The sequence below is a fragment of the Branchiostoma floridae genome, chromosome 12 (genome assembly GCF_000003815.2).
Source record: "Branchiostoma floridae strain S238N-H82 chromosome 12, Bfl_VNyyK, whole genome shotgun sequence".
Classification (NCBI taxonomy): Eukaryota; Metazoa; Chordata; class Leptocardii; order Amphioxiformes; family Branchiostomatidae; genus Branchiostoma; species Branchiostoma floridae.
In genome coordinates this window covers 20,935,955-20,961,504 of record NC_049990.1, presented here as the reverse complement: position 1 = coordinate 20,961,504, position 25,550 = coordinate 20,935,955, and the positions used below count along the sequence as shown (strand labels likewise).

The 25,550-nt window shown below is 41.5% G+C and overlaps 1 protein-coding gene across 2 annotated transcripts in view; it reads left to right on the top strand.

Annotated features, from left to right (window-relative positions):
* Positions 1 to 821: 821 nt before the first annotated feature.
* LOC118426872 (ephrin-B1-like) overlaps positions 822 to 25,550 on the top strand; it is a 46,020-nt gene continuing 21,291 nt past the window's right edge. The window contains exon 1 of one of the 2 annotated variants that reach the window (XM_035836437.1): positions 822 to 1,370. In XM_035836437.1, coding sequence (XP_035692330.1) covers positions 1,216 to 1,370 — 155 coding nt within the window. In that variant the 5' untranslated portion in view covers positions 822 to 1,215. Of the gene's footprint in view, positions 1,371 to 23,676; positions 23,918 to 25,550 lie in introns of those variants that run through there. The other variant, XM_035836438.1, reaches the window with a different exon arrangement.

The following is a 25,550-nucleotide window of genomic DNA, read 5'->3' as shown; positions in this document are numbered from 1 at the left end:
TTTAAAACGCTTAAAGATTGTGCCTCTAGAAGTAACCAAAGGAGACATAGTCACAATTTCTTTCATCTTTCCGCTTGTCAGATGTAGTGTTTTTCTTTGAGAAACACACACGGCTAGGAGGAACATACTTGAGTTCATACGATACTGTTGTAGCTTGTGGAGGTGTACACAGTCAGCATGTGCGTACTCTAACCGAGTCACGCACTGCGGTTTACGATAGGCATTGTTGATAAGAAGTATTCTGATCCCCAAAAGAATACGTTGCTCTAGACCACACACACAAAATATCCCGAGTACCAAGCGACACTGATATCTCTTGAAAAGATAAAGAGACAATTTTCTTCGCCCTACTCTAATACAAGTAGCGCTGTAGAACAAAAAACCGGGGTCACAGAAAAAATGCGAGTCCTCAGGGTTTGTTGTAGCGAGATTCAAATTGACAATTGGTGGGCAAATTCCGGAGCAGAGTCTTTCCAAAAGGCACGGGTTGAGTTTGTCATACAACGGCGTAGCATGTCTTTTGTGGCAACGAACGCCACTGACTCATAACGGAGCGAGCTGCAGATATTATTTCATGTTTTCACATTCTGTTCGTTTGTTTTGTTCCACGCCAGTCCACGACTTAACACGGGTAAACTTCTAGCGGAGTGAACAATCGCACCGGGCAGGTGTAAGTTACCCGTATCCGGCCAACTTTGCCGCTGAAGCAAAGCGAGAACGCCGGTAGGTTGGCGTGTTTGCATCATACATACGGGGGGAGTGAGTAGAGATCGGCGAGCAAGGGACGTGTCAAAACTTCGAGTTCGAGTCTTCGGGCGAGTTCGTCCGCGAACTTCTCCGACAACACACGACGCCGTAGTCTCTCCTTGATCGTCCATTTCCGCCGAGACTTCGTGTAATGGCATAATTGTTGTCTGGTATGTTTTAAAGAGAGGTGTAACGAACTCGCTTCCTCGCATTGTGGGTTGGCGAGTTTTTGACACCGGCACAAAAACGCGCTTTGTCTGCACACATGAGGTCACAGGTAATTGGAACAAAAACAGTGAAACCCTAGACGACAACCCCAGCACTTTCTTGAAGCACTATATACCTGTGTATTTCAATATGAAAAGTGGCCGCGCACACTTCCTGTAGGGGCATTGCTGGAGTATGAGAGCGAGAGCACTTTGTCTGTGCCGCGTGTGTGAGTAACAGCGTCCACCGTACTTTCCTAGGATGGCGCTCAACAAGTGGACTTGGTTTAGCCGGCTAAAATCCTACCCTGCCGCCCATGTCTTTACGTTCCTGTTCCTGACCATGTTGGATCGCACAGAGGGGTATTTCTTTGGACGAGTTCTACCGGACATAAACTGGAATCAGAACGACGAGATGTAAGTTGTTTATCTTTTGTTAGGGAGGGCGCTTGTGTGAAGCCATGCTAGCTATGTTTGTGTTGGGAGTGATACGTTTTGTATTCTTCGCCCAGTGCAACGGTACGTGAAGACATTCAACACAGAAGAAAAATGTGCTAGCCTAGCAAATTCTGTAATTATTAATATCTAGCCTTGAACCTGGACATTTTTTTACGACTCTAGTGGCATTGTACCCTCTGGTGTCATCAAATTTTCATGATTGTAATTATTTCTCCAGTTTTTCCTACGTTGTTCCGCTTTCTGTACTCCCGACATGGTATTCTTACCACGTTTCGCTTTCCGACCGTGCGAAAACAAGCATTGATTGCATCAAATATACATCGAGTTGCCGAAATATAACGGCCAGCTTTTCGCCCCCAGGCAGTCTAGGCCCGGCACACGCCAGTTTGTTTTCCCTCGGATATTTGTCCGCCGGGGCTATGTCCTGACTAGAGCACCGCTCCGCCTTTTTGGTGATAAACTTTTCAGAACCGATATTTGACGATGTCTAGACCACTCTTTCCTACACATACTAACTGGCTATTCTGTTCTCATACTTACAAAATGTAGGAAATACCCTAAAGACCAAGTATATAGAACCTAGTGTTAGCGAAAATCCATATTTTCTCATGTTGTTGTCTGAAACCATAGCGCTGCTTTCTCATTCACTCGGGATTCTTCCCACCTATTGTGACTCACTACAAGGAAATCGACTTTCTCATGTAGAAGACCTGCTTATTTGGACAGAGAACTCACTATTCTCGCCATTGTTTATGGTTTCATTGTTAACCTTTGTTAAAAATCCTGTTCCCACATTTCTTAATGTGTACGGAAAGGTAGAGGTATGTGCTGAAGTTAGAATAGTCTTTGTCTATAGGGATAGGTGTTACTGACACTGGAAGTTTTCTTAGCTTAGGTTACAAGTAGTTCTTTCCTTTGTACTATATCGTATAGTCTCTCCCGTCAAAAGCTCTCTTTTTATGTGGCTCGCCACCTGACATATCTTGTATCAAGAAGATTATAAAAATGCTTATATCAACATCTTGCAGGATATATGCTTTTGTGAGTTCTACTAGTATGTAACGTTAGTGTCTGACTATAGACTGATAGTATAAGTAGGGTTATTTAAATTTCTCTCGTACAGACTACATAGGAAGTTGTAAACTACTCTTTGACGTGAAGGACAATTGTTTTGACACCTTGTCTTGTCACGATACAGAAAAAATAGAGTTTATCTGGAGTTCACAACAAAGCACAGCGTATCTATTGTCTAATTTTAGCCAGTTCACCAACAAAAAAAAAGAGACACCTGGTTTTAGAACGCTGCCATTGTGGCACTACGACCTTCGCGGAGATATCACTGTCTGTGCCGACCTTGTCAGACGACGTGATTTTGCGCGGGAATCCTTCACGCCATATTGAAGAACTGTCGTTAGACCTATCTTAGTGATTGTCACGCCCGCACACACTTAACATTTTCGAGATTACAGCTGCAGTTACCAAACCTTCAGAGACGAACTTCACTAAGACAGTCATTTTGGAAGTGTTTGCGCATACTTATGTGATAGGTGTGTGCGGGTATGGGACACCTGGTAGTGGTAAGGCGATACCGGGCCCTTTTGCTTCATTACTCACAAGGAAAACAGTACGCACATGCAAGGTTGAAGCGGTTTTCATGTCCCTCCACTTCACGATACAAGGGACAGATACTGTTCTTTGTTGCCAGGTCCACTAAATATGTTGTTTCTGTAAACTCCTGGCGTAATGCTGCGAGTGTTGTGTAGCAATTGATCGTATAGTGTACAGTTCTTTTTAGTCATCACTCATCGATTTATTAGCCACTAACTCCACAAAATTATACGTGCTTGGCAAAGAAAACTCCCGCTTTAAAGTCTTCAACTCAAGGTTCATACCGTCTTAGCTTCCGTCATGCCTTGTCACCTTTCCGTGGCCAGGAATTGTTCAGGTGTTTTCACTTGCATTTTCCCATGGTGAGGGGCACCTGCTGTATAGTGTTAATCTGGTAAGTCCTGTGTAAGGCCGGTATTTGAACAGCCGTGCGGTGTGCAGACACATGCGTGTGTTGTAGACACCACAACTTTCGCTCTCCTGGATTGTTGTCGAATTTTAAGTGTCTTATTCTTAGTTTTAACCTGAAGGAAATGCCCCTATAGAATGTTTTTCAAACTATAAATGTTCGGACAAAATTTGTACGCAAGGGAGATTGTAATTACTTTGATTTGATATGGTCTTCAATACACTTGACTACCCTTATAGGGCCGAATGGATATCACAAATCGACTAACTATGGTATATCCATAGTTTGAGAGAAGAGTTAGCTAGCCAAAAGAATCGGAAGCTGGTTCTTATTTGCCCAATCAGTAGTTTATTCGCCCTTGGGGGAGACTGGTATACTTGATTTGGAAAGGAGCCAATTATTAAAACTGTCTGCTGCAATGGCCCCAGGCTAGGGCTTCGTCTTTCCGACAATTTTCATTGTTTTGTATTACTTTCTTACTATCTGTCGCTTTCTTTCTTTCATTCTTTGTGGCCTCGTGTTGGCGTGATGGTTAGGGTGTTTGGCCTAAAACTCGAACTTGTACTGGGTTCAAGTTTTCTGACATGTCACCGATGTTTGTGTCCTTACTCCAACAACCATGTAGGTGTAAAATAGGTACCTGACTTCGTATGAGGCGGCGGAAGGGAAGAGTTAACAATCTAGTGCCCAAAACGGCATCTGAGAGGCTATGAAACCACCTGTACCTTTACCCCCCTTGTATCATACTTCCTTCTTTCTCTCAGTTCTTGTCTATTTTTGATTGTGTGTGGAGGGAAAATTTGTCTTTCATAGAATCATAGTTAAACTTCCGTGAAAACGTGTGGCAAAGGTGCAACTTCGTAACGGTCGTGACAACCACCTTGCGCATTTCATGTTGAATGCCCATGCATGACTTGATGTACATGCGTGTTTTTTCCTGTCGAATACCGCGTTCTATAATGCCATGACTGCATGTGTGTGGGTAGGTGGGGAGGGGGGCACCCAGTGGAAAAAATAACGTTTGAAAAAAATATGTCTTATCGAACCCACATGACAATTAAAAATATAAATCTTATGCCCACCATTCCTTTGGTAACTTGATATAAACTATGAATTAGATGCCAGGTAGAATGCATTTCTTTCTTTCAATGATACGATGAAAAACGGGAACGCTTTCACGCTAATTCATGCGAACTATGCCGTAGCTGGGTTCCTTGGGCGTAGAAAAATCACCATGACATCTCTATGCCGTTATTGGCATCGCATTACAGTAGACAGGGTACAGATACGCGTATACATGATCAGATGGAGTTGCTTTACATTTTAGAAAAGCTTAACAACTGCACCAAAAAGACTGAGTCATATTCAACCACAATAGAACTAAACTGGGCACCCAGTACTATACCAATGTAGCCTACCTAGTACCTACATCAAAACCAGGTATCAAAGGGAATGCAGAAACTGCTTTGCCGCATACGAAACATTCTACGGAAAATATTTTTGTTCAAGTCCTAATTTCCTGTCTGGAGCTTTGGATGTATTGCTAGATGACGACGCTTTGCCGGGTTTAGCGATAAAACACACCGGAGAGAATTGGAACCGTTTCCAGCTTACAGTATGCTGTGCTGGGGCGATGAGAGGATTTGTAGTTTGATACGGAGAAGGCGGAACGCAATCCCGTCCACTTCAGACCCCCCTCAACAACCGATAAACCCAGCCAACCATCGCGGTAGTGGGTACACAAACATGGCTGGCGAGCCACGGGGTGGAACGGAGAAGGGGTGTTAGAAAAACATGGGACGTCTACTGTCGTACTGTATAACAAAGCATTTAGACATGTGTGCAATATAAGTTTCTAACGTTAATAAAGGTGTCTTCGTCTCCCTTTCTTTCTCCATGAACAAGCCGCTCTTTTCTCTTTCTTTCCGTCCATCTTTCCTTCCTTCTTCATTTCTTCCTTTGACTAACCACGGGGTGGAACGGAGAAGGGGTGTTAGAAAAACTGTGAACGTCTACTGTCGTACTGTGCAACAAAGAAATTTAGACATGTGTGCGATATAAGTTTCTAACGTTGATACAGGTGTGCTTGTCTCCTCTATCACTTTGTTTCTTTCCTTCCATCTTTCCTTCCTTCTTCGTTCATTTCTTCCTTCAAGTCTTTGTTTCGGCGAACCACAGAGTGGAATGGAGAAGGGGTGTAAGAAAAATACTGAACGTCTACTGTCGTTCAAAGAAATTAGGCAGGTGTGCGATGTACGTTTCAAACGTTATACATGTGTATTTGTTTCCCTTTCTTACTTTGTGTTTGTGTTTCTGCCTCAATGTTTCTATTCATTTTCAATACTTCTTCTCTTTCTGTCTTTCTGTGATTGCTTGAAACTTTCTCCAAAAACTTTTTTTGCTTGTCCGTCTATACGACGCACCGCATCTGACAAAGACACCTAGGCATAAATTATAAAAAACCATCTTCTTAAGACGAATTTGAATAATGAGAAGTCCGCTTTTCTGTCAACAGAATTCCTTTCAGCCAGTAGAGTACGGAGTTTTATCGTATCTTCCCACATGATAGGTAGGAATTGGGACTAGAGGGAAGCAACAAAAATATATATCATGGCTAAAATCTGAACTGTACTTTCCTAAAAATTTCGTCCGACTTTTTTTCGCCTTTAACGTTAAGGCTACTTGCTTCGTTTAATGCAAAGTTTCCTTCGCGCACTTTTCCCTCGGGTCTTAAAACAATAGCAGTGGGCCGTCGGGCGTCAGCAGTTTTATCTTAAGAGCGATATCTCGGTGCTAAATCGAGCGTCCCAGTAATCCATCTGTGAGTGCATGCCTAATGGTGGCAGTCAATACACGCATTGTGTTCCATTATTCGTGCGCTGAGAGACGTGTGCGTCTGACGTGTGTTTACTTCATATTTCTCGTTGTTACACCGGGAAGGAGTGGTCGACTTAAGACGGAGTATTGTAGTTGGGAATTTTCGCAGCTGTTTCTCAAGATCCCTTCGTTACACTCGTTTGTTAGTTCGTTGTTTACGTTTGTCTAGCCGTAACTTCAAGATGATACACATTGTGTGTTTACTTCATATTCTGGTTGTTACTCCGGGAAGGAGGGTCGCCTCCTGACGGAGTATTGTAGTTGGAGTTGTAATTCTGTTCGCAGCTGTATCCCAGGATCAGTTTGTCGCATCATTTCACAACTTGGACTGAGTACCCTAGTAAAACTATATTATATTAAGTATATTATATAACTATGGTCAGAAAATATATTTACCAATCTACTATTGATGCTTTTCTCTAATACAATACAATATGGTAGACTAGAGTATACAATGCAACACAATACGATTCAATTCAATACAATAAATTATTATGCATTATACAAGACAAGAACGTTATTTTCTGAATTTCTCTTAATCAATTTCTCTCCAAATCAGCACTGCAAATGTGACATTACAACTCAATTCAAACAATTTGGTTTGCTCTGTAATATTGATTATAAATACTTGATGGCGAGAAAAGGGTCGATCATTTTATCGATAGTGACATGTGAATTAACTCCTAAGCCTACTTAATACAACCCACTTAACTAATGGTGTGTTCCCTTTCCACATGAGCGCGGTGAAACAATGGAGAGATTTATGTAGAAAAATGATAGGGACACATTTTATCTTCTTTGTTTAACTCAAGTCGACATACATTTAAAAGTAGATAATGTCCGGAAAACGCTTTTTATGAAAGAATTTAAGTAGTATTCTTCCCCCTAGGGCTTTTGCGTTCAAAAAGACCGACGGAAGAATGAATCAGACCATCTCACTTTATGACCCTCGTGTAGGTATATAAAAAGCAAAGTGACAGTGAAATCTTCAGGCCCCCCGTTGTGAATAGAATGACTAAGGGGTATGTATTTGTGCGGTGGCTTTGAAGGCATCGATTTAGTGCAATTTTCAACGCCAAACGTACGGGTCAACTATCGGCGGTGGGCGGGGTAATATTCAGCCTTAATGGCGCGGAAACAATGTGATATATTAAGGCTGGTCTACACCTGGCAGGTGAGTCGTCTCCCGCTGGTTTTTGTCCTCTATAAACACGCAGGTGGAACACCTTTCCCCGCCAGGTACACAGGTGAGCGCGAGGCGGCGCTTGTGATGTTTCTCAAGTGTTGTCGTTCCTTTAGGCCACTGCAGGTAAATTTTATGGATGACGTCCAATGCTGAGTGCAAAATAATGAGATAAAACTCATTTTTTGGTCTATCTGACCATCCCCGAAAAGATTTTAACAAAAAATTTTTTTTTCTGAAATCAGGCGAAAATTAATGAGCGCGTTGATGTCATCCATACAAGTTACTTGATGAGGCCTGAGTTGTAGTTGTTGTTTTTCTTTATCGGTAGGCGCAGACAAAACTGACAAGGCAAGGTTCCTGCTGTCGTTCTAAGTACAATACAGGTTTTCCAGTCGGCTTGTAGACAGCAGGGGTTGGGCATGGCATACGATATCAGATGGTTTCTTAGAAGACGCAAAGGAATTTCTTAAGGACGTCTGGACGTAAACAAGAATGTCTTACAGGCAGGGGGCCAAAACGTTTAGTCTCAACGCTTCTTCTTAACTCATTCTTCGGCTTTAAAGCTTTAGAGTTAAACTTTAAAATATTATAGAGTTAAACTACAAACACCAATTTGTTCTACCCCTTGTACTGCTTTTCATTTTGTAATTGCTCTCTATTCTTTCAGGTTTCTTAAACTCAAACTTTTTACTACTCAAGTTACACTTGATGGACAGGTTGACACTTTTGACACGTTCCTTTAGGGTTTATAAACGATATGCATCGTGTACGGAGACAGAAAACCAGCAGGAAGCACAGGATTTGTACTGTATTATTTAACAACTGTCATCTGGGAGTTTTAAAAAACGCTGTTTTATAAGACAGATGTGGGTCATAGCCCAGTTTTTGAGACATCTGCATTTCTTAAGACTTCTGAAGTCCTGTGCTAGATCATATACTTAAGGCTGCTATTGAAACGGCACAAAATATTCAGTTCTCTGAAAATTCTGCATTTCAAAGTGCAATGTTCTTTTTCTTCTTCTTTTTCTTTTTCTTCTTCTTCTTCTTCTTCTGTACTGTCCAGCATCTTTGCAGAGATTAACGGCAGATTGCACATGGGTTAGTTACAACATAAATGCCGGTACAAATAGACAAGGGAAAAATAAAGGAAAACGTTAAGGAAAATATTAATGAAAAGAACTGATGTTGTATAACATTGATACAAGCATGTCAGTAAAAATGTCCAAAGTTCATGAAAAAGAGACAAAAAACAACTTAAGACTGTTTATTTTCGCTGAGAAAGCCTGAATAGAGAGCACGTCAGAGGAAAGGAATTGCGCTGTGGTCCATTTCGTCCGTCCCTCTTGAAGAGGTCCTTGAAAGACGGTGACCCCTGAAATGGGTTCCGCGTTGACCGAGGGTGAACCCTTGACCTCCACTTCCCGTGACGTCAAGGTATGACCGAAGACATTCCGATGATAGCACGATCCCAAGACTCCATCCGATCTCCGTGGAACGCTCTCGTGTACCGAATACATGCCGATGGTGGCCGAAGACATACCGATCGGATGGCCGAAGACATACCGATGATGTTCCGAATCCGATCTCCCATGAAACGTTCGTGGTGTTCCGATGATTCCCGAACCCAGATCTCCGTCCGATCTCGGCCAAAGATATCCCGAACGTGTCTAGTTCCTCTTTCCCGCATTCCGAAATGCCCCGAAAAACTTCGTTGTTACGGAGGACACTCCGATGATGTCCGAATACATTCCGATAATTCCCGATCCCAGTCTTTCAACCGATCACCACGGAACTTTCTTCGTGACCCGAAGGCTGGATGATGGACGAAGACATTCCGAAGATGGCCGAGGACATACCGATGACATCCTAAACACAGTCTTCCATATCAGATGTCCGTGGAACGCTCGTCGGTGACCGAAGACATTCCGATGATTCCCAAACTCAGCAATCCATCCATCCGATCTCCCGTGTAACGTTCGTCTTGGTGTTTGGTGATCCTGAAACCCCCACACGGGGCATTGCAGACGGACCTAAACACAACTCGGTGTGTGTGCATTTACCTACAGGATCTACCATATCGATAGACAGGCGTAACTCCGTCTGGTCATAACTGACCTGTTTCCGTGTTTGTTTGGAGAGCTTCTAACACCCATCATGTAAACATGGTTTGTTTCCAATCATGAAATTTCTAGACAGCGGTAATTTCCGTACAACTTTGCACATGCTAAAGAATTATCATAAGTTGAAAAGTCATATTAATCAAAATTTGATGCAAGTAGGAAGACTTGTTCTTGTGACCCATCAACTTTTCATTGCAACAAAATATGCATCACTGCCATCACCACAAAACCCTCCGGACGGCTTGAAAGATTGAAGACTTCTCAATCGATATTTGATTGTTCCCTTCTCACACTTTTCTATATTATTCTGGTTCATTCATCATTGCCAGAAAGGGGCGTCGGAAATTGACATCTAGTCCCTCGTAAGATGTGTGCCTTTCCTCTCATCCGCCCGTTTTCAACAAGTATGGCACATACGGCAAGCGCAAAGCAATACCTAACAATATTTGATTGTTCTCTTCTCACACATTTGTATATTGCCTGCTTAATTTATCATTGCCAGAAAGGGGCGTCGAAAATTGACATCTAGTCCCTCGTAAGATGTGTGCATTCCCACTCACCCGTCCGTTTTCAACAAGCATGGCACATACAGCAAGCGCAAAGCAATACCTAACAATATTTGATTGTTCTCTTCTCACACTTTTATATATTGCACTTCTTCATTCATCATTGCCAGAAAGGGGCGTCTAAAATTGACATCTAGTCCCTCGTAAGATGTGTGCATTTCCTCTCATCCGTCCGTTTTCAACAAGCATGGCACATAAAGCAAGCGCGAAGCAATACCTAACGTCCACATCTTATGTACATAGCGCAGAGCCGTGGCTCATATACAACACGTCTGGGGGATTAAGGAGCGTGTTTATCCCTTAAGAAACAGGTTTACGCTGTAAGAAGGCGTGCGTGTGTGACCAGACAAGGTGTAGAATGTACTACTCTTATCCTCGTTACCATGGATACCAGGGACGCCTTGGACTGTGGAGGTGGCTTGTTTATACAGAGAGATCGAATAGTATTGGCTCAGGTGCTCATGGTTGGGATAGGGGTTTAGGTGACCCCATGTTTACGTGTATTGTACGGCGACACATGGGGGGGGGGCATAGTTAACAAGACAACGTTTCTAACACACCTATTGCACTAGAGCGGCGTATTCGCTGTAACTTAAAATTTCACAGAGTTCTCAACGAATCTCATAGATCAAAATTGCTTTTTTATCACCCTGTCATATTTGTACATTTTGGATAACATTCCAATTATGAAGTCAAGGAAATCCAAATCCATATTTCACAAAATTTGACGTATTTCACAAAATAAGAACACCTTCTCGCAATCGTGATGCTTGATACAAATATCAATACTGATATAGGACAAATTATACAGTTAGCTAGAATTTCAACCTTATATACACCTACGGCTGTAGATGAATCTCAATCTCGAATACAGTTGTAGCTCATATATTCCACTCATCATAAACATAAACATTGCACTGCATGATGATCTGACTGTACATGATAATGATGATAATCATGATGAACTTTATTGCACAACATTTGTACATGGTACAATTGTAAGGCAACAGTAACAAGTCAATTAATACAATGATACTCGTCTAAGTTCTATAACTACATACACATATAGTATAGAAATGTGAACATAAATGGCGTATTGACATAGTGTAATATGCAAGTTTAACAAGTATGTGATGGTCTAGAATGGGTGTGGCAGGTATTCTATCTCTACTCGTGCATCTCTAGCGTTGTAGACAAGACTAGACACAAACGGGGCCATCCTTACAGCAATAGTGACACTAGAATGTGATCTCTGGTAGACAAGTTCAAGGTTGACAATTAGAAGCTAACGAGTTTCAGATTCTGTGTGCGATGCGCTTGCCAGATACCGGTGGGAGCTTTGTGACGTCACTTCCAAAATGGCGGCATGTAGGCTGGCCGAACACAAATCCTTGTACATTTGAACAGTCTTAGTCAGATCAGTGGTGAGTGGACTTAAATTTTGTAACATTAAAGAAAGGATAGATTATGAAAAGAACTTTCCGTAGATACACTGAGTATTTACACACATTGTAACAATTTTAAAAAAGCTGTCAAAACCAAGACTTCCTTGTTCTTATTCTTGTCAGCACGTTTTCTACCGTTGAACACTTGTACATTAACTAAGAAAACATCTTAGCTAACATATACAGAAATGATAAAATATGAAAAGAAACTTTCATAGATACAATGAGTATTGCGCAGTCGTGTTACGATAAATACAAATGCGTTCTGGTATAATAGTACTTAGTACGTTTTCTACGATTGAACACTTGTATACTAACTACGAAAACATCTTAGCTAACATATACAGAAATGATAAAATATGAAAAGAAACTTTCATAGATACACTGAGTATTGCACAGTAGTGTTGTGAAAAATACAAATGCATTCTGGTTAGTACGTTTTCTACGGTTGAACACTTGTATACTAAGTAAGAAAGCATCTTAGCTAACATTAACAGAAATGATGAATTATGAAAAGAAACTTCCATAGATGCACTGAGTATTGCGCAGTCGTGTTACGATAAATACAAATGTATTCTGGTATAATAGTACGTTTTCTACGGTTGAACACTTGTATACTAACTAAGAATACATCTTAGCTAACAAAAAATATGATATAACAGTTTTGCATCAAACAGGAAAAAAGCAATTATACAGGTATTGAATGAATGCAAGGTTCACTAATTGGGACAACGTGCATCTATACAAGACTACGAACCTCCTCGGAGTTAATTACGTGTACAGGATAGAAACAACAAAGAAACCGTACGGAGCCCTGTGGCGAAATTGCGCGGTGGAGTCAGTTTGGAATTAGTCACTTAAATCCTGCTCGAGGGAGAATTGTTTAAACGTAAACACACCTTTTTAAAGTCGTTTCTGGTTAAATTCAACACATTCTTTACACAACCATAGACAGAATAAACAATATATATACTACAAGCATCCTAGAATGCACTTATGTTGCCTGAAATCAAATTTAGTATAAATAGAAACACCATTTGACATCTAACGAAGTCTAATTATTGTATCTTCTTTTGATGTATTTTTGTTTCGTCTGAAGCACGGTAGCAGCTTGTTCTAATCTTTCTTCTACGGTGGCCGACAATGACAATTTCCCTCCTTGCACTTGACCAACTCAAAATGGATAAAGTATATGGTTGATACGTCTTGACAACGATGTCTTTTGGCTACATCTTTGTCTGTTTTCTTGAAGTGTTCTTATTCCTTGTGTAATGTCAGGGGTTAACTAGTAGAAGAGTGCGCCCAAGGGAAGAATTAGGCGTGTGCGATATGATCAAAGGCTTCGCTACCTAAACATCGTAGGAAGTCAGCCGGCAACTGAGCTATGAGATGACACAAAGATTACGCTTAAACAAAAAGGAGATTTCACAGTACCATCCAGTCATTGATCGAGGCCTGGGTATCGTCTTAAGTCGGGGATGCGTGGAAAATTACAGGGCAGAGTTGTAAACATGTTAACGGCAAATTAGAGAAACAAAGGGTTGTCGCCGTTTGGTGGTGCCGGCTGGTAATTTGCCCACTTGCTGATTTTCCCATGAAAATTGTTTTCCCTGGATGAAATTGCTACTCGGTGCAAGGGTTTGTTATTATCAATTTAGTCCGCCTACAGCTACAGCTAGGTGAATATTTTCAGAGTAGTTTCGTAGCGCATTATTCCGCTTACTATGAAAGACCTAAACTGCTTTCATACACACTGAAATTTACTTTGCACGATACAGTGTAGTAGGGTTTGATTGAATTATACAAAACATGTATATAGAACTTGTTCTACGATTTTGATATGAACACTATCAGAAATAGCCAGGTCTTATCTAGTTATCACCTGAATTATGTTCAAATGTTACGATTTCTGTGCATGAAGTTTACAGCTTGTTATTTGAACACTATCAGAAATAGCCAGGTCTTATCTATATAGATATTACCTGAGTTATGTTCAAATCTCACGATTTCTGTGCATAAAGTTGACAGCTTGTTAGCTTGGACTGTATTTATCACGTAAAGGCATCTAGAGGGTTAGCTTAGATGGTATGTTATTGGGTAAGGTTTCTTAAAGTGGGAGAGAGAAAATCGACATCTGTCATTAACAATGTGAAAATGAACCACAGTTGTGACAGATGTGAAAGAACAGTTGCAGGAAAAACAGACAAGGTGACGACTAAAAGAGCAAGACGAATTAGGGTCCGGCCACATTCTACATACGATAGGGTCACGACAAAACTTGAGAGGTACACATTTCAGCTCTCTTATGACGGGAAAGTTGTAGAATGCACTAGGTTTATAACATTGCATTAGATCCTTAACTTGGTCTGACACAAAATTGGGGATTTCCTATTTTTCCTAAAGCCATCAAGACCATAGCATGTCCAAAACAAAAGATGCAGAAACGCACAGAATTTTTGCCTCAGTATCAAGGTCACACACCAAGGAGGCAATACTTGACCTTGATACTTGTCTTTGACCCTTGACATTGTCCCTTTTCTTCGACCAACGTCTACCAAATATCATTACAATCCATCAACAACAGGTTCTTAAGTCATGTTGACCACTATCATCAAGAAAAACACACACACAGACAGACATACAGACAAATAAACACGCCAAAAACTATATCTTCATTTTTCATGGAGGTAATAGCCTTACACTACACGGTGGTCGTCTGAAAGCAAGAACAACTGCCTATTTATGTAATACTTCGAGTAATGAGAGATGACGTAAAGGGTAGCAGTGACCAATGAGGTATTGATAGAAAAGATGAAATCAGGGAAACAGTAAGAAGAGAAGATGAAGGGATACAGACGACAGACACAAACAAGAAGTACATCATACCAGTAGCTTAGTGGTCCAAAGTTTCTCTACTCATTACATGTCTAGACTCTAAGATGTGTGGAGAATGCTGAAGAGAGGCTCTACAAGGGTTTAGAAGTGGATATAGACCTGATATTGGATAGGAGATGAATTGTGCTCCGTCTTTGGGAAAATATGAGCAGGAGAATTCAATCCCACAATGTGGACAGAGACCTGTGGGTAGGATTAAGGTGATATCCCCCCATGTTGACTAGAAGGCACGGATGATTGACATCTTGATGGGACGTTCTGAAGAGAAGATATTGCTAGTTCTGTAACTCTGCAGTGCGGTTTAGTTAAATTAGTCGTACAATTGGCACACTTTTAATGTAACATGACTTGTCCTATACACACTTGGCCCTCGTAACGTAAAAATAAACTTTAATAAGTTGTTTTGAAAGGAAATAGATCAATAAATGTGTACAACACATACACGACTGTGTATGACACAAACACGACTATGCACGACACATACACGACTGCGCACTACACACACACGACTGTGCACGACACATACACGACTGTGCACGACACATACACCACTGTGTACTACACTTACATGACTATGTACGACACATACACGACTGTGTACGACAAATACACGACCGTGTACGACACATACAAGACTGCGTACGACTGTATACGACACACACAATACTGTGTACAACTATGAACGACACTACACGTCTGTATCAAAAATGTACACGATTTGCTGTCGTGATCTTGTGGTACGACGGATGTAGTGGAGTCCTTAGGAAGTGTCTCCTTCCGAGACAAAAAGATCACCTGTCTGTACATATCCATCTATATATCACGGATACATCTTGGTAACCATGTAACGTATACACCCAGAACGGTAGATTCGGGGGTAGGGAGGGGTGAGATAGTATCAGCATGGCACAGTAATGGCTAGCCTGTGATCCGGGTAATACTGGTCGGCTTACGGATGTCGCCGCTCGGCTTGTCAGTGAATACGTGACGCGTTCCAGCACAATACGGCCGGTTTAACCAGCTCCGCCACCAGTCAGGCATCTTTAGCCGTGTGTGTTCGTGATTTGGTGGGGCTGGTACACTTCTAATCTCCGAGCAGATGTTGGGAAGGAAAATATTTTCTGCATGATTACCCCATTTTTTCTGACATGATTGTCGGGTGTTTCATAAAGCGGGTAAACTGAGTTTTTTTTATTCCAACATCTGCTTGGAGATGTTAGATCTTGCTGATCAGTGTTCTATGCTATAACGCCGAAGGGTCACATTTTTAATCCGGGCCCGGTCGGGTAGTGTCGGGAAACTTATGGAAAATATGGCATACAATGCAACAAAAACACAAAATGTACCAAAATTATTCAAGAACATAACAAGTACATATTCATTGATATACACATAAATCGTTCGTTTCCGCAACCAGCCCGACCAGGCCCCGGTTGGAAAATGTGACCATAGCATTACAGTGAGGGTAGTGCATTTGTGTACGAGTGATGTCACTGTCTACGTAGATCGACACACTGACTTCACCATTACAATGGGTTCTATATGCACTAAGAGACTGCGGTCTGTTCCAAATCTAATGTATTGTGATCTAGTCGCCATTTCCCTGTCCAGAACATTATCTTAAAAGCACGAAAGAGACAAATCATACACATTATACTAATCTTGTTACTAGTAGTGTGTCCTCAAATACTTACAGATTTTCTCTCCTTTACAATTATTCATACAAAAAAACGCCCTCCATTCGTCCTTGGTAGACTACAGTGCAGCCATGTTTTGTGTGCCGTTGACCTTATTCTGTGAGAGCCTGTCATTAAGGGCTTACTTCATTTATTCCACACCGTTGAAGCTAAAGAAAAAAGGTCCTCCCTTTTACTCCAATTCCATGCTGGCATAGCACAATCGCAACAGCACTTTTGACATCTAAATTAGCTATATATAGAATCTTCAAGCCGAGATTTATAGTATTTTTATTCACTACAGCTACAGTCTAGTAAGAAGAAGTCGTATCTGACTTACAAAACATAACCAACATCTGCTTTGCGTCTCAGTTGAGATCATGAAAAATTATGTATATGTTTATTGCAAATTCTTGCCCGAGGGCTAATTGCAGGTACAAACAACATGTAAAATAAGCAAAATACAAAGTTACTAGGAAATACATTCTATGACTATGCTGTGCTAGTGTACATTATACTGGTTTTGTTGGGTTAGACGTCTTCTCTTTAGGCAGTGGAAGACGAATTTTCCCACTTCTTTTATAATCTGTGGGTTCTTTGATTTTAGTAGTAGGGTTGATTTTTCATTGTCAGGAATAGTTGGAAAGTAAGCGTGTATTTTGGATGCACTCATGAATAGTTGGTTTCTTATATCATCATAAAAAGAACAATTAGTGATAAAATGACTCTCGTCTTCCACACCATTTGAGGGGCAATATTTACAAATCCTCTCAGACACAGGTAGCTGTAGACATTATGTAGACATTTCCTGGATCGAGATACACTTTGTGAATTTGTGCCACACGGTGTGGCCACACTGGCGTGCGACACGAAGCCCAGATGAGCAGATTTTTGGAAGTAGAAGTGTTGCTACTGAATCTGATCTAAAATATAGACAATGCACAATCGTTAAAAATGCATCAAAAAGATATAGACAGTGATAAACAATGTACAATAAAGGTCTTCTCCGATCTCCGATAAAAGTATGTTCACCCATCATAAAACGCATGATAGGTAGGATTAATTATGAAATAAATGCGTAAATAAATTGTGCCATTTTGTGCCAATTTGCAACATTTCTGATTTGCATATTCCATGCGACAAATTTGCGCCGATTGACGCGTGTTTGTGGTCGTTTGCGAACGCATGGCGCAAATTGGCGCAAACAAGCGCGGTCCAATGAGACCGTGACCCGCTTCAAAATAGAGACTTACGATTTGCGTACTACACAATAGGACCATATTTACCACTCCACCCATTCAATCTATTATTAGATATTCTGAACAAGCCCTCTCCATCATGAGAGATTTCCCGATCGGTCCCACAAGTCACCCATTATTATATGAATATCAATAACACAAAACGCTCCCCCAAGCGCTCCTTAGTGACCTTTTGGGGCGCCCGGCGACGAGCGACATGTTGCAGATGTACCGATAAATACCAATTAGACTAATACGCAGATGTAACCTTTCTGACAGCGCTTCATCCCGATATTATCCCCTCCCTAGTCGCTCATTACACGCGTTTTTGATCACTGGCAAACCGCCTGCGCTTATTATCCATAGATATACTTATATTAATCCATAACAGTACTATAATCATGTTTTGAACTGTTTATTTTTGTTGTCAAGCAACATAACAACCAGGGAATGAAAATAGAGAAAGAGGGGCGCTGAAAATGTAGGGATAACCCTTTCGAGTGTATGACGCCCTCATGTCAGACGATAATGGCGTCTAACGACCTCTGAAGTATCCGTCATACCTCATTGGTTTCCCGCCCTTTTGTTCCACCTAATAATTACTCATCGTTAATTGTATGACAGTCATGATCTGGTGCAATTAAGCACACAAACAGACTGCTGGACACTTTAATTGAGTGATGATCCCTACTAGCGATTTTCGTCACGTATATACTACAGCTCCCTCGGTTCAGACGATATGATATCAAATGACAATTAGGGATAATTTCCCTTGAGTATACGGATTCGTGTGAGGCGTACAGACGTATTCTTTTGTTATATTATAAACCATATGAATTCTATCGTATATAAATGTGCAAAATATGGATCCTGACCACGACAGAATATATTTAGCAAGATTTAGGACGATAAAATCATTTGGTATGTATGCACACGATGTAGAATTTTAAAGTAAAATATGTTGTTGGCGTCGCCCCCCTCCCCACCCTTCAGGTGAAACACTCCATCTAAAATCCCTCTAAAAAGGCGACGAAAAATTTGTACTTGAATGGAAGTTGGAAGTGCTGTTTGCTCTTTGTCAGAGGAAGTTTTACCCTCAGCAGCGCCGATCTGGAATTCATCAGACGAAGGAGGAAAGAATTACGAACCACAACCAGACAGTTCAGTTCCTGATAAACAAACGAACTAAACTTTATCAAAACTGTTGTTTACCTTAGGAAAGACAACTTGGCACAAAATATAACGTTACAAGTACATAAAACTAAGACTATAAAACGCAACTGAATAGTTATAGCAAAAAAAGGCTGACTTGTTTATTCCAGGTGATACAGTTCTTTAATAGGGCTAGGGAATGGAGGGGGGGGGGGTCATTCTCCTTGCCTTGTGTAACCTTGCTCAGTTTCCTGTGTCGAAGGTCGTCCAACACATTGTACCACAATCCAACCAAACTGGGATTATCTAGGATTAAACTATTAAATCGAACAAGTTTTGCTATAAATCATTCTCTTAATCGTTTTGTGATCCAATGTTCCAACCCGCGAACTTCATGGTAAAGTTTAACTGGATTTCAAAGTGTGGAAAGAATCAACTTGGCTTGTCTGACAAGCATCCTTGCTCGGTTGTCGTAGCGTTTTTGTTGTCAGTGTTAAATGGGTCGCAAGTGTACACAAAACGCACTTGAGATGCCAAACGCTTCGGATTATACCCCCCTCCCTTCCCCAAGCCTTTTAAACGAGTTATGGCTGTGATTTTTCTCTTAGTGCTCGAGGAGGTGCCTCGACCACGTTAAACAGCCTCATTACTCATAACGGGTACCTACTGGCTGGCAAAATACACCTGGTGATTATTATTATTATTATTATTAACCTATTGTGTACTTTGAAGGGCAGACGCCTAAGGTCAGTGTCTGGAGATTGTTAAGCAAGCCGTTTTGGTAACAAGAAACGAAACTACAAAGTGCGAATTTTCAACCTCACGTCAGAACGGATTTGCCGGCTTGTTAGCGACCACTAACAGCTCCTTTGTGTGTTAAGAAATAGACCGTTAAATCACTCAAACTGTCAGTTAAAATGTTGTCTGGATTAAACACTCATTTGGACTTTTTCTTTCAACTATCCGTATAAATTGATAACGTGTTTGTTTCGAATCGTGCGATTGCTTAAAGCTCCAATCCGTGACTAGATTGTTGCGATTTAACCATTATTGGTGAGGTCGAGGTCCTTACTAAATCGTGCCACATTACCTAACACACCGCCACCAATGGAGACTGTTTATTTACATATCTTTGTAATTGTTTAGAAGTTTTGCCAGAGGCAAGGGTCGGGATGTCATTTTGGGGCAAGTGTCACATGTAAGCCTCCTACTCATGGGTGTCGGCCTGTCAAGCAACTAGGTTAGGCCGAAAGCCAAGGGCCCAAAGCGCCTTGGAAACTTTACCTGATGATCGCAGCTTGGAGTGAAACAAGACCTAACGTAATGAAGCCAAATTTCACCACACATAAAACCCCACAGTAGACATAGGCAACCCATGAGAATACAGCAGACATCCTGTGACATTCTTGTGATGGATTTTGGCGCGTGCCTCCAACGCCGTGAAAAATCAATGCCAAGGCAAGTCTCAACCGCTCTCTCTTGAGAACAAGGCCACAAAAAAGGTTCGCAGGCGCGCCCTGTCTTTCTCAATATCTCACCATCCCTTACACATAACCCCAGGGTTTCGTATGAAGGAGCCATCAAAGAAATGACCGTCTGCGTAGAAAGATGTAAGACGGGGATAACACATAGCTAGGCTCTCAAGTTTCTTTCCTGATCTCGTTTACTTTTCCCCTTGAGGACTGGCCAATTTTCGTGAAAGCAAGGCCGTGATAGAATTGTCATTAGCCTTTTAAAACTCCACAACTGAGAGGTGGACTTAGAGCCAACATTATCTTTTAGCGACAAATTACTGCTTCTTGGAGCATTATTTAACTCCCCTTGTTTGTATGCATGCTTATATATGTAGTAGTGTTTGTGGTACGAGTTTAATTCGGCGTCTGTTTCTTATAAACCTTGTGTGTGGTATTTCTGAGTCACTTGGTACGTGATTTCAAATTTTCAGCAGTAACAGAATGAGTCCAAGGTTCGTTCAAACTACTAGTAGTCTCCAGGCAGACGTGTCAGATAGGTAATAAAAGAGAAGAATTTGGCCAAATATGGACGAATAATTCAATAAGTTACAATGGGTTTCAGTCAGGCTTTGCAGCACATCCAGCTAGCACAGTTCACTCCTAGACCAATTAACTCCTAGTAGACTTTTATTCCTAACTTGGCCAAATTCCCCTATCACTTTTTGGTCAGGCGGGAGTCTGGTAACGTTAGAGACAACGTTCAAACCTCCAAAACACGCACAAACAGAGGCTCTATCTTCTAAACCAGGCTACATAAGAGCTTGGGAAGTCGTTACTTTCTTCCAGACCAACTGATGAGTGGAGAAAGCGTGCGTGTGAAGAAGCGAGGTCAGGCAAGGGTAATCCCTCCTCACACTGATTGTACCGCAAAGTGCTGATAAACAATGTGACAACCTCTGACAGGGCTGTGTACAGCGTTCAAGTGCAGGTCCACATACCGGGGTGTCTGGTAGGGTTTTAAACAATGGTAACAGACATGGTGCAACTTTTACATCACGTTAAAACCTAAAGAGTCCTATTTCCTCAACACTAAGCCCTTTGAGAGCTATCTAGCGATAATTAGTGTACAGTTTATAACGGGTAGTGGTTCGAAGGTTTTGTTGTCGTACAAGTCGTAGGTGTTGACAGACGTTAGACATGTATAGTGTACAAGGAACAGGTGTCTGTGTAAGCGACACGGCCACGGAAGGTCTTTACTGTTTAGTCTATTTTAACTTGATACAAACATCTACTGGACTTTGTAGTTGTTGATAAAGTACTTGAAACGTTTAAGTCCCCGCCTCTCTTTATATAGCTCTCTGAAGCTCGTGTTCGCTTTTAAGCCATTCACAGCTGCTTTTAGACAATGGGTCTATCGTTATATGAAATTGTACAATTTACTACAAAAAAATTTATTTCAAAGTTGAAAAGCAGTGCTCACATATATTCACTAGCCAGTTACGGTATTTCAAAACGTCCATTTGAAAAAAAAAATATTATCCTTTCATAGTGAGAGGTAAAAACGCGTGAACAAAATATTGGGAGTTGTATGGGACTGTACTGTAGCTTCTTTCTGTAACGTTAGTTCAGTACATGACTCAAATATACTCTTCAAGCAGATGTTATAGTACCGTCCGTCTTTGTTTTCAAAGTTTATAATGTATTGTAGGCATTTATTGATGGTATTTCTATTTTGTCAGGTCTTCCTTGTTTACTGGTGTACATGTACAAAAAGAAGTCTGGCATAATAGACTGCACAAAAACGCATAAAAGACCTTAGAAGATCTTAGAAACAAGTCGGTGTTAACATCTGCTTGGAGATTCAAACGGACGACAGCCCGATCATCTCACGTCGACACTTGATTGTTCCTTCCCGTTCGCTTATCGCCGGGCAAGCTTCAAGATTTATCACGTGTCTCCTTTATCACAGAAACTGTTCGCGCTGTCGCCTCACAGACTTGAGTCATCTTCCTTGACACTCACCAGGCGCACCAGGCGTACCCAGGGTTCAGGACCTCTCGCTTCCCATTTTTGTCTCTAATTGACAGCACCCTGTGCCCCACATCCTCTGCATGTACACCCACCGTGTCGCCCGTAAATGGGCACTAAATCAGACTCGTTTGTTGCGCATTCCTTTCCTGAAAACCGCGTTAAATAAGGGATTTGTGGCACAACTGGCAGGTCTGTATATTAGTATATGCTACAGCCGCAGGATATTGTAGTTCCAAGTACATACGCTAGGTGGTGTCTGAATTGCTCGTGCACTGTTCAGCAATCAACTGATTCATATCCCCCAAACTCAAATTGACACTTCGGACTTGGGTATCAAGGACACCAATCTTTGAACAGGGTTATGATTTTTACTTGTTTTTCTACATGCTTTTTGGTTTTAAATGTTTTTTATGCGTATCAAAGGCCAACGCCTTTAGAATATTTGGATGAAGAGAAGAAACAAAGCACTTGAAAGAGGGCTCTGCCAACCTCCTTGATAAATGGAATGCTAATTGTCAATACACGCAAATGTCCGTAATCTGTTCTTTGTTTTACGCGTTTTTCGAGATATGTACATATGTATACGCCTTCCACTGTGGCAAACGATGCCAGAAAAACACTGAGTCACACCCTACATCTGCTTGGATAAACAGAACACTACAAGAAGACAATCCAAAGTCGCACATCTGGATGAAGATAACAACAAGAATGGTGCATTTAGTGAAACCATGGTCACGTCCACAGCACTCAAACATGCCCCAACTCAGAGACTATTGTACAAACACAGCCCCACCGCTCCCACAATAACGCACTGTGTTCACCACTGACCGGGCAAGGCGTATATTTGCTCGCGTGCCTGAGTCCGGCTGCTGTTACTACAATTTCGACTTCCTCTGTGCTGAAAGCCTGAAAGGAAACTTTGTAGGGTGAAGATAAGAGGTGGAATTTGTTCCGCTGGTACATGTGAGAGTAAAGATTGGCATCTGTTCGCAGCTAACCACCGAGAATGGACGAGGAAGCTTTCAGGTCGCCACCAAGTCTGCGACAAACGACAAAACTTGCGTCACCGTGACTTTTATGACATTTGCGGGAAACTCTCGCTGTGAGCAGCGATTAAAAGTGAAAAGTGGACATACCATTTATATCTGTCACATCCGGTATATAATAAAAGGTATCAAATTACTAAGGAATTAAGAAATTCCAACAAAACCATGGAAAATTCTAATTGTTATAAATTCTACAGCTTAGTCAAATTTTGTTTGGTAGTTATGTGACATGAGAGAGCGAGCCCTATTGGATTTATGTAAATTAATCTCTTAACTTCAATATCATGGACATACCAAATACCGTTGTCATTTCCGGTACATACACAATAAAATGAATCAAGTTCACAAATTCTGAAGAAAAAGATAGCAAAGTTCTAACTGTTGCAAATATTACAACAGTTTTATTCAGACAATTTTCTATTCTTTGATAGTGCATGTAATAGTTGTCTTGACACGAATTCCTTTCGACTATTGGTTTAGAGGAAAACAATGGTCAGCCCTAAGTTCTCACCGCGCAGGCGCATGCCTACCTACGGGGCCTTGTAGCCATTGGCGATCAGATGACAGTGGTTAGTGACATCATCACGCCAGGAGACTCCCAGCACCGCGCACGCCCCACTCAGCAATCCGACCGGCTCCGAAACATGCACGCTGCGTTCTGAGCACCGGACAGTAAAGATGCAATGTCGGATTCTCGACTCTTGAGGATATATTTGCCTGCGTGGATACTGTTGCTGTTGGCACTGGTGACCCCCGCGTTGGGACGAGGATTCTCTTTTTATTGGGACCAATTGTCGCCGTCGTAAGTACATGTAGAGCTTACTACATACACACTATCTAAACACACACACACCACCGGGCAGACATAGCGCTATACCCAGGGGGAGGATACGCTATTTAGACCAAAATACTCTCACTAAGCACTCAATAAGTAGCTCCCCTCTTACCATAACATTTATATAAGAGAAATCTATTTTCCCTGGTAACTAAAGCTTTGTAGAATATTGTGTTCTAACTGCGAAATCGCTATGTTTTAGGAAGTAGCGTACGGCGCGCTGAGAACATATTTTGCTTGGGTCACTAGTTGCACCAGCGATAAGTACACGTTCTTACATGGGCCTTATCTCAGCGTACGATCACGCCTCGGGATAGAAATCACATTCGACACACAGAAGCGCTTTTCACTTGTAGCTGCCACATGTATCCACGTCGTTTGTTCAGCGAGCGCTACAGAGTTTGTGACAACTGTGTACCGAGTAGTGTAGAGTGTTTGTGTACATAGGTGTACTTCTCTTCCCAGCGAGGACGTCAATTCTTTACAAGCGGAACACGTTCGGCAAATATTGTGTAAGAAAACTGCGAGTAAGCATGTGTGCTAACAAGAGTGTGTGGATAGGTGCTAGGGATTTTGTCATGCTGTCCCGACGGGGAAACGTGTTCGTTGTCCCGAAGAGTAGAGGAAGCTCTCTCCCCCCTGTAACCCCTAAGCGGATGTCATACATGCCTGTTACACAGGCAGGCCGTTTCTTAGGAGATCGCTCAGAAATTTGGCTGGCTTTCAAATGTTTCCTGCGACTTCTGGTTTACGTGGGGCACTGATTCGATTTGGTATAGCTGGGCCAGTCTTACTTCGGTTTACAGAGAATACGTCTTGTTTTCATGGACAGGCAAGTTACAATATCGTCAGTGGTAAAAGAAAGGAAGCTTTTGAACCTTTTACATGTACAAACAGACCTCTGTTCTACAATACCCTTGTTGTAGAAAACCCGTCTGCCCTACGTACTTGACCTCTCTTTGGAATTCTAAATGAAAGCGCCCTCCCACCGTTGGTCTCGTTAACAAACGACAATCACACTTCTATAATGACCACTTTTTGCTCGTTAGTTTAAAGAAAACGCTATATGACAGTGATGTGGTAACTAGACCACACTGCGAAAGGAAAACAGTACTAGACTGGTAACAAATCTTCAGATAGGTTATCAGTCCGCAGTTTTAACCAGTGGAGTGTTGTGTTTCACCGGCTGGATTAGTGGCTTGTCACAAGAGGGTTAATGTTGGCGCATGCCTGACGTAACTATGGGTGACTCAGGCATAGGTACACGTAATTTCTTGCATTTTCAGCACAGAAAAAAAATGTCACTCTAGGTAAAAAGGACCATAAGAAGAACTTAAAATTGTAATATTTTTGTTGTTGTAACCTAAAAAATACTTTGCAGACAACAAACCAAGTGGTAGCTTTGGAAGCCACACAACAAAACGTCTGGAAATACTTTCCGTAAACAAAAGCCATGGCTTCGTCGAACAATGCAAATTTTGTTTGTCTTTGTTCCTTTTTTTCGAGACATGCTAAGTCCACTATTATTTTGCATACATGAAACATTTGCATAACTATGTTAGTACCTTAGTACGAAGTAATAGATAGATCATGGGAGTGG